This window comes from Podarcis melisellensis (assembly GCF_964234715.1).
Source record: "Podarcis melisellensis genome assembly, chromosome: 1".
Classification (NCBI taxonomy): Eukaryota; Metazoa; Chordata; class Lepidosauria; order Squamata; family Lacertidae; genus Podarcis; species Podarcis melisellensis.
Window position 1 is genome coordinate 101,448,012 of NC_138528.1, and position 15,088 is coordinate 101,463,099.

General features: G+C 41.1%; 1 protein-coding gene across 1 annotated transcript; it reads right to left on the minus strand.

Moving 5' to 3' along the window:
* Positions 1-2,449: 2,449 nt before the first annotated feature.
* Positions 2,450-14,724, minus strand: MMADHC (metabolism of cobalamin associated D). The gene is made up of 8 exons (XM_081927555.1): positions 14,602-14,724; positions 13,083-13,243; positions 9,742-9,886; positions 9,017-9,234; positions 8,312-8,417; positions 7,515-7,645; positions 4,514-4,600; positions 2,450-2,893 (listed from the first exon to the last, which is right to left on the minus strand). Exons 2-8 carry the CDS (start codon positions 13,095-13,097, stop codon positions 2,699-2,701), a joined length of 897 nt encoding a protein of 298 aa, XP_081783681.1. The 5' UTR covers positions 13,098-13,243; positions 14,602-14,724; the 3' UTR covers positions 2,450-2,698.
* Positions 14,725-15,088: the final 364 nt, after the last annotated feature.

Here is a 15,088-nt window from a genome sequence, read left to right on the forward strand (position 1 = left end):
TATTAACTCTCTTCTAGGGGTCAAATAAATCTGTAAGTTGCTAACAATCCCCCTCCTCAAGGTTGTGTGAATGGAGGTATTTCTCTGTAAAACTGAAACAACCTTCCTTTGGAAGCCTACCTTCCAAAGGTGGTATGACCAGGCAGATTAGGAAACTTAACTATGTAACTAGACAGAGGTGAAATAAAAAGTTCTTAGATTCATTACAAATCAGAAGAACCCAGGCCACCTCTCTCTATCATCCTTTTGGCAAAATGTGATTTTGTAGGCAGGGCAGCGCCATTTCGTATTATGTCCCACAGTGTGCACACCACCCCTTCTAAACTGTTGACACAAAAATGAAATTAAGAAATATTCCAGGCTGATAAGAAAAAGCTTTCTGCTATATCATTCTACTACTTGCACAAACCAGACTTTACATAATGGGAGCACAGGGCCACATATAGCACCTTTAGTCACTGTAAACGGGGGGGGGGGGGATGGCAAAAATTACAGCCAGCATTCAACTAACCTCGAATGTGCAGAAGGGGTTCCACTTGCACAGTGTGACTTTCCTCTCCTCTCATTCCCCTGCATGCAGCTAATGCCTTCCCCAAGTTGGCTCTGGAGGGTTGAGGGAACTTCTAGAACACAGGGGAGACTTCCTGCTGCTCATCAGGCAATGGCTTTTCCCACCTGTCTTGGCCCCACCCTCCAGCCCTAGAAGTCTTTCCCAGACCATGATTTTGAGAACATCAGAAGCAGCTGGGAAAAGAGGAGTTCAGGGACAGATAGATTATAAGTTGTGTGCCCTTGTTTCTCAATTTGATCCTTTTATTTGGTTTGTGGTATTTTATGCATTGTGACTTGCCATTGTTTTTCTTGATTATAGTTTAGTGATTCTTTATTATAATGGTAAGTGTTAACCGTTTAATTATCATTTGCTGGTATTTAATTTGACTGTTTACTATTATATTCTGGTGGATTCTTGAATATTGCTTTGCCTGATGGAAGTTGTTTATTTTAAAGTTACGGGGACTTCTTTGTATTGTATCAGATTGTTATTACATGCGGGATCTTTGCTGTCTGTTTTGTTGTTTCTTCAGCTTGTAAACCCCCTCGTGTATAGTAATATAGAAAGAGGCAGTGTAACAAATTAAAAATGAAGTAAAATATTTAGTGGGTGAGCAGATGGGAGGAAAGCCAGGCTGGGCAAGTAGAAGTCATTGTGCAAGTGGAAGTCATTCTGCACATGCAAGTAGTTAGCTGAGGACTGTCCTACAATAGAACCACTGCAACTGTGGATTTTGATGAAAGTCACCTGGAAAACAATTTCTTTCTTTAATCAACAGCGTTGGCACAACAGTAGGTATCCAGGGAAAGAATACTAACCAGAGAAACTCATGATGCTAGGCGATGTTTTAACAGGATCTGATGACTTGGCCTATAGTTCAATCACATTTTTGTATTGCATATATTCAAGGAAATAAAACAGCCTACTGCAACGTCTCAGCCAATATTCACAGAAACAAAATTCTACTGACAAGAATTCAACCCATACTTGCATTCAAACCAGATCCATGAAAATATGACACTGATTTCTTTTCTTTATCTTTTGGCAGTAATGAGATCTAGAAAGGGTCTTCAGTGCAGAAACAGTTTTGATTTACACTGATTTAATTCCTTTGACTACCATTCTTTAATTCATATTGTTGTGGCTAGCTTAGAGAGGAGGCCTGTTAGAAAGTCAGGCACACTTAGGTGTACTAGCTTCAAGCAAATCCAAACACAACTTTTAAAAATCGAGTTGGGATATATTTTGGAATATTGGGTTGCATCCAGACCTGGCATTCCACGAATGGAAGAGATCTTTCTGTTCATGGAGGATCCACAGACAGGATGAGATGTGAGTAGAGGCTATTTTTCTACGATTTCTCCTTCCCTCTGCATCCCCAAATGGGCACTTTGCATGCTGTTCTGGAAGGTTCCCCAACCTCCTGTAGCAAATTTTCAAAGCGTGGCAGATTCAGACAAGGCAGGGAAATTGGGAAATTGGGAAAAATCACCTCTTCCCTCACAGGAATATCCAGGTTGCATAAGGTACACGCCATTATGCTTTCTGAAAATCATGAAGTAGGCCACAAAATCTCCTGCTTGAAGTATATTCCAAATAAAACATGAAAAACAGAAAAACAGAAATAAGACAATACTGGTTCTTGCATAAAAGAATGACTGATATTATTTTCCTTTAATGGGATCTAACCAAACAAGTGGACTATCCCTACTTCAAAAATGTTTCTTTCAAAAATATAAAAAATGAAGATGTGAAATGATCATTGCTCTATTTCCAATCAATTTGCACCCTATGTCAGACAGACATTTATAAAATATATTGCAAGTAAATTAAATCTGACTTACCAGAATGAAAATGGGAAATGTTATAAAAGTGCTGAGGATTTGTGTTCCAGTGTAAGATTACTGTGGATGTTTCACTTTATTGAAAGTTTGGAAAAGTCATACTTTAGAATATCATACGCTATATATACACACATCTCTCAAGTAAAATGTTGGATTACCTTATAAATCGTGTATAGAGACTACATATCCGATGAAGACTAAAATAAATAACAGATCTTTTACTCTCTAGAAATCAGTGTAATTTATCGCTTGATATGTCCCAACAGTGTTTATTGGCCAATTCTTAAGCCTGAAGATGCGGTTAATTGCCACTCAGTTTCTTCATGATAGGGCTGTCAGGTGAAGCATTAGTGAAAATACTTCCGACCACCACGTGTGTTCCCCAGAGATTATGACGAATAACTTTACAGCAGCCAAGGTCCTCCACATAAAATCCTAAATGGCGGTAGCGTTCATCAGTTTCAAAAAGGGTGTTGTTTGTATAAGGGCCAAAAAACTGCAAAGAAAGCACAACAAAACAGAGTGTACGTTTATAGTAAGATTCCTGAATATATTTCAACATAATAGATCAAACTAGTTTTAAGTCTAAGCTTAAATACATTTAAATGTCATGGCAGAAAATGTACAACTGCTGGTTTTGCATTGACATTTCTATAGAGCGATAACTATACTGTTTATTATATCCCATGGCAACTGGAAATTCTGGAGCCCACATATCCAGCCCTCAAATTTACACTGTTACCAGGAAAGTGCACTTCTAATTCCTTGGATTTTATGAATCAATAGCCTGGACCCTGTGGCGCAATGGTTTAGTGTGTCTAGCTGCTAACCGGAAGGTTGATGGTTCAAGCCCACACAGGAACAGCTGTGAGCAGGATTCCCTTGCAATATTTATATGATTCTATATACTGCAACAGCAGATTCTAACAGTGCCCATGCAAAGACAGTAAAGATTCACCAACAAAAGTTGGGTAAAAAACTAGGTACACACTTAGTAGGAGAATATAACAGGTCTTAAAGGTAAAGGGACCCCTGGCAGTTAAGTCCAGTTGCGAATGACTCTGGGGTTGCGGCGCTCATCTCGCTTTACAGGCCAGGGAGCTGGTGTTTGTCTGTTCTGCAGACATTTTTTCTGGGTCATGTGGCCAGCATGACTAAGCTGCTTCTGGCGCAATGGAACACCGAAACGAGAGCAGCACATGGAAACACCGTTTACCTTCCCACTGGAGCAGTATCTATTTATCTGCTTGCACTTTTTGGCATGCTTTCAAACTGCTAGGTTGGCAGGAGCTGGGAGCGAGCAATGGGAGCTCACCCCGTCATAGGGATTTGAACTGCCGAACTTTTGATCGGCAAGCCCAAGGCTCAGTGGTTGAGACCGCAGCACCACCCACGTCCCTATAACAGGTCTTAGTGCTTTGCTATTCCATACTGACTAGCTTTTCAAATAATTTGGATCTAGGACATTTCTAAGGGCCCTGATGTGGGACATTTTTTTTTAACAATTAGAAATAATACTGATATGGTTGTGCATGAAAGAATTGTCAAAGGAACATCTCAAATACCTACAATCCATGACACACCACTATCCTGAAAGAACTAGGTTCTTTTTTTAAGAGTGTAAAAGGGGGGGGGGGGAGGTGAGAGACAGAGTGGTGTAGTGATTCCAGTGCTAAACTAGGACTAGTGTGACCCGGGTTCAAATTCCCACTCAGCCGTGAAGCTCACTAGGTGACCATGAGCCTATAATTCTCTCAGCCTATCCTAAGATTGTTGTAAGAATAAACTTGGGGCTGGGGAGAACTATGTGAACTGCTTTGAGCTCCTTGGAGGAGAAAATAGATGTAATAACTAAAACAAATAAAAACAGTCTTGCGTTCTTTTGTTTAACTGCCTCTTAAGGTGCCAGCTATGACAACGGTTTCTATGATATAGCCGAGAATTGAGAAAGACTGTCACGGACATTCCAGAAACAATTTTAGATAGCCTTTAAAATGGTTTCAAGTGGAACGAGCAGAAACTCGAGTAGGAGTTGTCATATTCCTTTTTTCCCCTTGTCTGAGACAGACGGTGCTCAGCCTCCCTCTTCTTGCTGTGCTTTGGTAGAAATACTTACTGCCAATCCTGAAGTTGGATCAATGAAATCTGCCCAATAGCCTTCGGCACACAAAGCATAGCAAATTTCCTTGGCACCACTGATAAACTAAGAAGAGAGGAAATAAAAGATGCTAAGCACACTTTTAAGGCTAATGCATATTCCATTTCCCCAGCAAACAAATGTGAAATTGAACACAGTACTGTTATTCAACTCTGTCAACCGAGACTAAGAGGATTAAAATTAAGAACCTATATTGAGATACGATGGTCACATGGAACCTAGAAGAAATTCTTTGTGATGGTCAGTGAAGCATTAATAGTTCTGCACAGGCAGGAAAATATAACTGATTGCTCGGGTTGGTTGCAGTGTTGCCATACCTGCAAATTCAAAAAATTAAACAAATCCATACCTTACCAATTGCCCACTTTTTTGCATGCTCCTTTTGCCTTAGGTTTGTTTCCTAGTCTCAACCTCCTGTATCTTGATCAGTAAAGCACTTTCTGCAGTTCTCTAATCCACAATGGCAACTCTGCCCAAAACCTATGCCAAGAAAATTATCGTCCAAACACAAAGCACAGATGCTCAAAACTCCTGCTAACCTCTAAATACATGGTGCTAATTTAGAAAGAAACAGCATCTAAAAAGGAGCTACACTAGAGTGTGGGATGAAACTGTGCACACAGATGGAACTCTCTTTTATTTTTGCCAGAATAGACTCTATTGTCAAAGAAAGTGACACTTCTTATTTTAAAAATTCAGTAGAAGCGTGCCTCTTCAACAAAAGGAATTGTGGAGGTTCTCACCAAATGCACTTGTATATCCTTTGCACTACGGCAAAAGATACTACATTTAACATATCAAATGGAAAAGCTAACTGTGGTTGGGCAGGCTGACCCTGTATGGGAAACATCACTTGAAACTGATTTTGCTAGTTTGCATTCCATTTGTTCAACACTTTGACACCTAAAACTATATAGTGAAGAAGCCAGGCGAACCTCCCCGGGGAGAGCATTCCACAAATGGGGGAGCCACTACAGAAAAGGCCGGTTTTCAGGTTGCCGCCCTCCGGACCTCTCGAGGCACACAATGTTGTACAGCTGCATCCCCTCATTTATTTGAAATCGATAAATACACACATTTCTTTCTTGAAGCATGTAAGCCAGAGATCTGGACCCTTTATCATAAGGGCTTACTCAGATTCTGAATAATCTTAAAAGAGAAGATTTACATTCAGTGTGGACCTATCTTTCCAATTAGTCAAAGGTCTACGTATCTGTTCATTTCAATTTCAGATTAAGCCAACGGAGCCCCAATAAACAGTCTAAACATGTTTATGCACTGACTCTTTTGATCCTGGTGATCTCACAGTAGCCACTCACCAAACAGATGTTAATTAAGACAACTTGAGTCTTCAATACAATAACACCTTCATTTGCCTGCCACTAACTCTCATTACTTTACTCCAAGTCTCTCATGTTAAGTTAAGTTCTCCTGAGATTGTCTACAATGCAAACAAACAGTCCATTCTATTGTGAATTTGCTGTTAGTAACCTTTAGGCCAGAAGGTTACGTCTACCATCCCAGCACCCTTGTGTTCAATATATTGGAATTGACAGGAAGGTGGACAAGGAAGGAGGAGGACAATTAAAATATAATTAGACCAGATTACAATGCCAAGGCCCAACAGACCATGACTAACACAGAGACACTGACACGCTAAAATGAGAGCTTTATTCTGTGTGCAGCTTTCATGGTGATGACTGAACACTGCACTCTCCTTCCTAACCCCTTGAAAACCTTTAGAACCCATATAAACGCTTATTTGTCATTGTGAAACTTTCTCAAATGGAGTTAAAGGAACTGCAGTGTGGCTGATGTTAACTAGAATCTGGTCTCAGATATATTAGCCAAAAAATCAAGTTGAAATAAAAGAAGCTGGCATTTTTAGGTTATTTTAAAAGCACTACTAAAGTACAGAACATTTTCAGAGAATAACATATGGGGAAAAATTCAGCAGCAGCAAAACACAGACATTTGTCGGGATACAACTATTGATTCCAAAGCCAAGCAAAAAACGTACATTTAAGAAAGGATGACCCCTAGTGGCAATTCTGCATATAATCACTTGGGCTGATTTATTTACTGCAATTATTAACAGATGTGGTATAAAAGGTTCAACTTAGTAAACTGAATGTAAAACATTACAGCATGTAGCTAGTGAGTATGCATAAAATATATTTAAAGTTACTATTTTTTAAAGTCAGGTAGACCGTGTTGGTCTGACGCAGTCGGAATAAATTAAAAAATTGTCCAGTAGCACCTTAGAGACCAAATAAGTTTGTTCTAGGTATAAGATTCCGTGTGCATGCACACCTCTTCAGATACACTTCAGATATGTGTATCTGAAGAAGTGTGCGTGCACATGAAAGCGACAGGGTGAGCTCCTGTTGCTCGGTCCCTGCTCCTGCCAACTTAGCAGTTCGAAAGCACATCAAGTGCAAGTAGATATGTAAATAGGCACCACTCCAGCGGGAAGGTAAACGGCATTTCCGTGCGCTGCTCTGGTTTGCCAGAAGCAGTTTAGTCATGCTGGTTACATGACCCGGAAAAACTGTCTGCGGACAAACGCTGGCTCCCTTGGCCTGTAGAGCGAGATGAGCACACAACCCCAGAGTTGTCCACGACTGGACCTAACGGTCAGTGGTACCTTTACCTTTCCTAAGGTGCTACTGGACAATTTTTTAATTTATCTTTTAAAAGGAAAAATCAAGATGGGCATTAAATGTTAAGGACCAAGCGTTAGTCGTGTATATCCAAATTCTTTCTAAGAGAGCTTCATTAACACTGGGTCACAAAATATTGGGTCACAACCTATAATGGTCATCCACTCTTAGGGCAGACTCCACATTCCTAAAGCATGATATCAAGAACTGAATCCAATACAACACACAAACGCACAGGGTCTCACCTCCAATGAGAACAGTATCATAATTTACTGCCGAAAGCTGATGAGACTTACATTTTCTATCAGATTTTCTCGCTCGTTTTCCACCTCTTCACTCCATGCAGTCATATCATTTATTGTCTTCTGTGTTACTGTTAGGACTGTGAGGTTATTGGAAGTTCCTTCTGGAAACATTGACTCAAAATCTACGAAGGAAGGAAGAAGTCAATGAAACTTAACTGCCCAATCTTAGCCAGGCCTACCCGAGAGCAAGTCCTACTGAATTCAGGTAAACAGGATGAGGACTGCAGCCTTAGGTGATTGTTACAGTTCTTTTGCTCCACCAGCAGTGGCGCCATGGTGGAATCAAGCTGCTTGCCTGAGCTCCACCTGGCTGAGTCACTGCAGCAAACCAGGAAAGAAAGAGGGAGGGACGAGGTAGCATGGTGTCAATGTGCCAATCTCACCCTTCCCTCTTTCCATTCTGGTTTGCTGCAGTGACTCAGTCAAGAAGATGAGAAGCACAGCCCCACCTCTCCGTCACCAGCTACCCTCCATCAACCCCATTTGTAAGCATGGGGAATTGCCACTGTGCTCTTCAACAGCTTGCACGCACAATGGAGATGCATTTACTACAGAAAGGACGACTGTCAGGTTCCCAGGCTAAAGGTTTTGCTCATCTGGAAAAGCGCACTGTTGCTTGCTTTTTTTTTAGAATAAAGACAAAAAGAGGGTTAATTTATGCAACTGAAAAGAAAACACTGCGATGCTCAAGCAAAAAAAAAAAAAAAGCGAAAAAAAGGGTCAAGGTATAAAGTCTACTGAGATAATGAAAATTTTGAAAAGGAGGATGAAGGCAGCAGCACCCATACCTTTGCGCAACAGCTCTGGACAGGGTTGTATTGCACATTCTACCTTAGTGGTTTCAAAGTAGGCCTTGGCATTACTAACTTCTTGTTTATGAGGAGGATTACTGTTCTGAAAACAAAAACAACAACAGGTAATTGTTCAGAGCTACGTACAACAGTAACGCCAGCAGTGTTATTTGAGATTTAACTTTGCCCCAGCTCTTATTCTTAAAATTAGCAAAAGGTTGTACCCTCTATGGCTGGGCGATACCTGGTTTTCAACACCGTGCTATATCATCAGCTAAACACAGAGAGATATACCGATACATCACAATGTCTGAAATAAGGATGAAGCTATGCAGAAGAGGCATTGGCTGGCTTCACGGTTTCCCCCACATTGTGCTTTTTAGCATAGCACACGCGCACACACCATGATTCGCAATATAATGCCAAGTCAAAAATTATGAAGCAATATCACGATATGGATTTCAAGCCAGTTTGGGGCCATATATCACCCAGTTCTAGTATCCTCAAGTTTCTGCACAGCTGAAGTACAATTCTATTCCAGACAATTCTATTCCAGGGCACCACTCCAAAAATACTATGATAGCCCATCTGAAACACAGGGGTGGGTGCTCATTTCAAAATCAGGAGAGAAAGACCATGTGCCTGCTTTTTTGCTAGGCAGGCCAGTTACTTTGGAGCTATGTTTTCCACTTGAGTTCTTACCTGGAACTCGTTGACGTACTGAGCCATCACAAATTCATGCCTTTCGCTTGCCAGGGGCTCCACTAATATGTCAGGCAGTTTTTTGTGCGCTTGTGTTGCCTTCTGAATCCCTGCACCGTTCAGGTGACAGTCAAAGCCTATGTTCCCCGGGAGCTGAAATCGTTGGTCTTGCGGACCAAAGGGTCCCATAGCCTCATCGGGCCACACAGTTCTTGGACCTGCCAAAAGTTAAGAGTTAAGTTGTTTAAACACACACATGTAATTGCACTGTTATAAAACACAAATGTTTTTTGCATGCTGCTCAGCAAGCTAGTAACTCAAGTTTAAGCAGAAAACGGGAAAACTAAGTTCCATTGAACTTCATGATACTTAATTCCAAGTATGTTATGACCAGAGGAACCATAAGATACAGATGATTTGAAATACATATTGTGTGTGGTATCCAACTAACACACCCTCTGAGTGGCAAGGATTTCTGCTTGTGCAACAGAGCTCCCCCCAGCTCCCCCCGCAAACCTGTTCCAGAGCTCTGGAGCAGATGTGGGAAGGGCGTGGGGTGCACCCAGGGGAGGAGGAGGAGGAGGAGGAGAGAAAGTCCACTGGACAAGCAAAAAGCCTTGTGCTGATGAGACACATTAGATGAATACAGCTGCATGTTTCCCCCCACAATACAGCTAATTTTAGATGTAAACACGGGTGAAACAAATTCTTGGAATGTTTCTTACATATGTCTGGGGGTGCAGCAGCAACGGAAGGCTCGTCTGAGCCAGAGGACCCTGCTGTGGAAAAGGCCTTGGGAGTTACAATCCTTCTAACCAAAGAATAAAATCCCGGAAGGTACGTCACCAGTCTAGCTCTGTTACAAAGTACCTAAAGGGGACACAAAGAGAACTGAATGTAGCATATATTGCACATCAAAACAACAAGTCAGTATCCAGAGACGCATTGCGTAGGGGTGGAGGAATCTTATTAGCTGAATTTTGCATCCCGACCTTCTATATTACCAATGTACTACGTTTCCTTTGGGTGTGGCTAAAAAAATTAAAAGTTTTAGTATGAAAAATCCTGCATGCTGGAATTTTTGCACGCCATTTGCCACATGGATAAAATGCTGCATTAAGTAAATGACACTTTTTATCTAGCAGAAGAAAAAAGAAAAGCGCCACAATACATACATGGAATGTGTTCAAACATCTGATAAGCAAAGCGTATTAAAAGAAAAAACACACGTGAGTCGGTTCTTTCTTCCGGCAAGGGTAGTTAAGAAGAGCAGACAAGTTAGTTCCTCTGGTTTATCAGGAGATGGCACATTTCCCACTGCAAAGCTGGCAAGCCACTTAGGGTAAGGCGACCATACTACTTGGCCATACTGTATGCATTCAATCCCAGACCCATGCAACTGTAGTGAGCTCACGCCTAAGATCAAAACTCTCATGACAACAAAACCGGGGGAAATCTTACAACACACGAACCGCAGGGAAAATGGCTTCAATTTCTCTTCCTGAATCTGAAAACAGCCTGAATCAACAGGGCTCAGATGTGCGATATCATCTTGGTGTAGTTTTATTCTGAAGCTTAACGACAACAAATGCCAACATTATTAAGTACTGCACCACTGATTAATTTGGCTGACACCGTGCTCAAGTGCTTGTCTTGCAATCCCAACCTCCCAGGTCTAACCTTTTGAAAAGTATTGCAAGATTATTAAGAGCTCACAAGGCAATTCTCTTCAGCGGATTTTTTTTTTTAAACAGTTCCACCATTCCGTTTAGAAATGCATCTGCAGCCAATGTGGGTTGGCATTTGTTTTGTTTTTTAAATAAAAAGCCTGGCTAGATATTGCATCAAAATCCAGAATGTTTTAGAAAGGAATCTAAAAGGCAAGGTGCTAAACAGGAAATGAAAACTCAGTGGTTTCTAAATTTGAAAGGTTGTTTTTTACAGGTTAGCTTCAAAAATTGTTATTTTTTTAATTTGGAGGTACACAATCTTTACACTAAGTTTTACAATTCTTATGATACATGCATCCTTTCCTAAAATAATGTGATAAATATAGCAATTTTATGTTACCTACGGCGTACTGCCCACAGCAACGTATGTTTCTGTGACCCACTGGCCCCAGTGAACCAATACTAGACTGCTACAATACCTAATCGCACATCCTAGCAAAAAGCAACCCTCTTCTTTGCACTGAATGCAATTTGCACAGTGCTAATATAAGGACAATAGTTGCAGCTATGGTTGCGTAGACACAACATGAAGTAATGCAATCTGAAATCACACTATGCATATGTTTACTCAACACTGAGCCTTTCTCGGTTTTCAGCTCATTCGCAGCTCTTTGCACTGCATTAGTGGGCACTGTCAAGAACGCCTGTTTTGAAAGCAGTTGGTCCAGTGGCAGCACAGAAAAAGAGGCAAGTAAGAAAAGGATCATAACTAGACAAACCAAATCAAAAGAAGGAAGGCAGTAACAGAAAAGGGCAAAACAATCTCAAGGATGCACAAATATGATGGTCTGTATTGGCCCAATGAGTTTCAAAGGATATTTCTTCTGCAGGGACACTGCCTATCACTAGTATACTGCCAAAACTTCATGTGGCTGTTATGGGAGTTGTTTCGTTCTGGTATACTTACGTTTCTGTTTTAAATGTGTTGTAAGTTTTCTGAACACCTTTGGGTAACAAGCAACAACAACAACAAGCACACCATTCTGTTCTCTAGTGTTATGGAGCACACTAAAAAACACACAGGTGTGCATTTTATGTGTCCTTAAGAAGTATATTTGGAAAGATGTTTAGCCAATAAAACATTTCACTTTTGTGCATGGTAGAGATTCTATCTCACCCTATTTCCACAAACAGAAAAGGACCTCTGAAGCCCTTATGGAAGCTCCATTCATGGATTTTATAGGTATATCAGTTTATATGATGAAAAATAGTAATTCCAATTCAAACTTGAATGGTGCAACATTTCATACAGTTGTAAATGTTCAGGCTTAATTGTGCTATTGCATCAAAGCCTAAGTTTTGAACCCAGAATATGAGCTTTCAAAAATGTATTAATGCTGTTATTATTATTCAAAATGCATATGCTCGCCTCTCTCATTATATCAGTAAGCTATCTGAGCCAACAGAAGTGTACAATAAGGAAATCTGTATAACTGATTTAAGATCACACTGGCTACACTCCTGCATATGTTCCCCTTTCTTGTTCCTTTTCCCTTTTGTTCATGTATTTTAGACTGTAGGCCTGCAGGAACTGTCTTGTCTTTTAATCCCTGAACAACCTGTAGAAAACTGTAGGCGTTTCATGCGTGATAAATAAACTGTTGTTAAATCTAACAGAAATAAATCAAATGTAACCAACTTAATTCTTAGTCCACAAGCCTACATACACTTTCGGAATGAATCTTGTTGAACTCGGTAGGACTGACTTCTGAGTACACCCACAAAGGATTGGGTTGCACTAGTTTCTACAATTACAGCCTTTATAATTTATAGGTTGGTGCCTAAGAACTGTGGGGAGTTTTCCTCAAGAGGAACAGGATTTGCCTCCCCAGACACCTCCCAAAGCAGCAGCAGATGCTGGCCTGAAGGGAGAAACTGGTGAAAATACCTTCCATGAACAAGAAGCCCATAGGATCCAATCCCACATCTTTACAGGCCCACACCCTCCAAATTCTTGTGTGTACCAAACACAATGTTTTAGGTATTTATAGGACAGTGGAAAATTCAGTTTGCCAGTGAATAATCCAGTGTTCTAGGTATTTCAGTAGTGATGCAAATTACTTCCTAAAGCATTCCATATTATGAAGCTGCACATCTTTTTTTTAACCTATCTAGTTCAGCTCAGTAGTGCATCATGATTTACATAATATTAAATACATACACCAGTCTAAGTGTTTCCATTTTTGACTTCACAAGTTTATACATCAAGAAACTTCATAAAGCACTATTCATATGTCATGTCACATAAGCTAAGGAACAAGAATAGAAACAGGAACACATTTAGAGACATTTGTATGACATTCTTAACAAACACTGAAAACAGCAATATTACTTACAGTGGCCATTTGCATGGGTATCTTCGTCTAAAGATTTTTCCTAAAACAGAGATATACACACCAGAGTGGCTGGTTATACAACGCGTTGGGCCTGAGCTGCAACTTGTTAAGGATCCATGCCCAAAACACTTCCGAGAACTGCCTGAACCAGCTGTTAGAACCTGTGCAAAACAAACCGGAACAATGTTTTTTTCACTTTACCGCAAAACTACAAAGGGATGTAGATATTATTTTGCTTCAGCAGGAGAGGAAAGTGTATGTCAATAGCTTATAAATAGTTGCATGACTACAGTTTCGGAATTTACATTCAGTTAAACATCTAAATCTCTAGCCTTTCCATTGTGCAGAGAATTTTTTTAATGCTAATGCAAACCTTAAAAAAAGCAGGCTCAGAAAGTAAAGAAACCTGTTTGTAAAATTTACACCCTGTTCAGTTGGAGATCTGTCTTTGTCACCTCCAGAGCACTAGTTAAAGCACTGTCTATGTGAATTTTAAATTATTTTAAAATTTTAACAGTAAAGTTGAAACACAAAAAGGAACTTGTGATTCTGAGATGCTAACGCATACTACTTTTGAATAATTTCCTAGAAACTCTTGACAGATGGGAGCTTATTTCTCTTTCACGCTTCCTTTTTAACACTGGCACACATTGCAGGCAATTCACAAGCTGCAGATGCCTGAAAAACTCTTTTAGGTTGTTAAGAGATCTGACCATTCTGGTGCCCATGAAAACAATTTTGAAGAGGACTAGGACAGCTTCATGATGACAGATGGGAAGAGACAAGAAACCAGAAACCTCCTTGCCCAATAACCCATTTTCTCCCCACCTCACTGCCAGGTAAAATTACCATTGCTGGCTTCACTCCCTTTAACCACCCCAGAATCAGGTTTCTTTCCAATCTCCTATACAGTACATACACAGAAAAATGTGGTGCTGTTTTCTGCCTCATGCTTAGCCAGTGCACAGCTCGGGCCGAAGTGATGCGTTAAGGGATTTCTTTTTTATTTTATTTAGATGATAATAGCCCCAGGCCCTCCAAGTGACCCTATTTTCCAGGAACAGTCCTGAACTTACAGAAGCTGTCCCGGTTTCTGACTTGATCCTGGAATGTCTTGCTTTTCCTTAGGATGTCCCTCTTTTCATCAGAGAAACGTTGGAGGGTATGGAGTTAAGTGACACCCCCCAGCCAAAGAGATAAGTACCTATACAACATAGGTACTTATGTTTAGAAGACATCTGAAGGCACCCTGTATAGGGAAGTGGTGGTTTTTAAGCAAAGTTCTTAACCCAAGTTACTATTTCTGGGTTAGCGGTGTCTGTAACCTGAAGCGTCTGTAACCTGAAGCGTATGCAACCCGAGGTACCACTGTAAAATAAAACCTACATACAGCAAGTCTTTTGTGTTGTGTATGGACCTATTAGGTCCATAAATTACCATACAGCATATATTCAACACAAAAAACAGCGACAATTTGTTGTTGACAAATTATAGCTGGACATATCAAGGGCCCCATTACCTTCAGTAGCTTAGGGCCCCATCAAACCTAAATCCGGCCCTACACCTGTTCCCCAACCCCCGTCTAGGGTCCAAGAGCGACGGGATGGTTTGAGACTGGGAACTGAAGCGGCTAGTCCGCATTGAGGAGCTGTGTGCGTAGGGCGTAAGTTTAAGCGGGGGGGGGGTGTCGGGAAGTTCCATTTGGCGGGGGGGGGGGAGCTGGAGGGAGGGAGACGCCGCTGACCGGGCTCGTTACCTCTTTCTTTTCACGTTCTGTTTGTTCCTGTAAAATGGCAACCCCCGGGCCAAAGCAATCGATCCTCGCCTCCGTCGCTTCCAAAGGGTGGGGGGAGGGGGGGGGGAGAAAGAGGGAAAATGTTTCGGCGGGGAGAGAAAACGAGACGCTCGACGCTCGACGCGCGAGTCCTCCCCCCTTTTTTTCCTGCTTAGCCGGCTTGCGGGCAGGCCGAAGCAATCGAGCCGACGTCTCTAACGACGGAGCAGCC

Coding starts and splice junctions, on each gene's coding strand:
- MMADHC (XM_081927555.1), bottom strand. Junction 9,235..9,741: donor TGCTGCACCCCCAGACATAT/GTAAGAAACATT, acceptor AACTTTTGGCAG/GTCCAAGAACTGTGTGGCCC. Junction 7,646..8,311: donor TCCAGAGCTGTTGCGCAAAG/GTATGGGTGCTG, acceptor CTTCCTTCGTAG/ATTTTGAGTCAATGTTTCCA.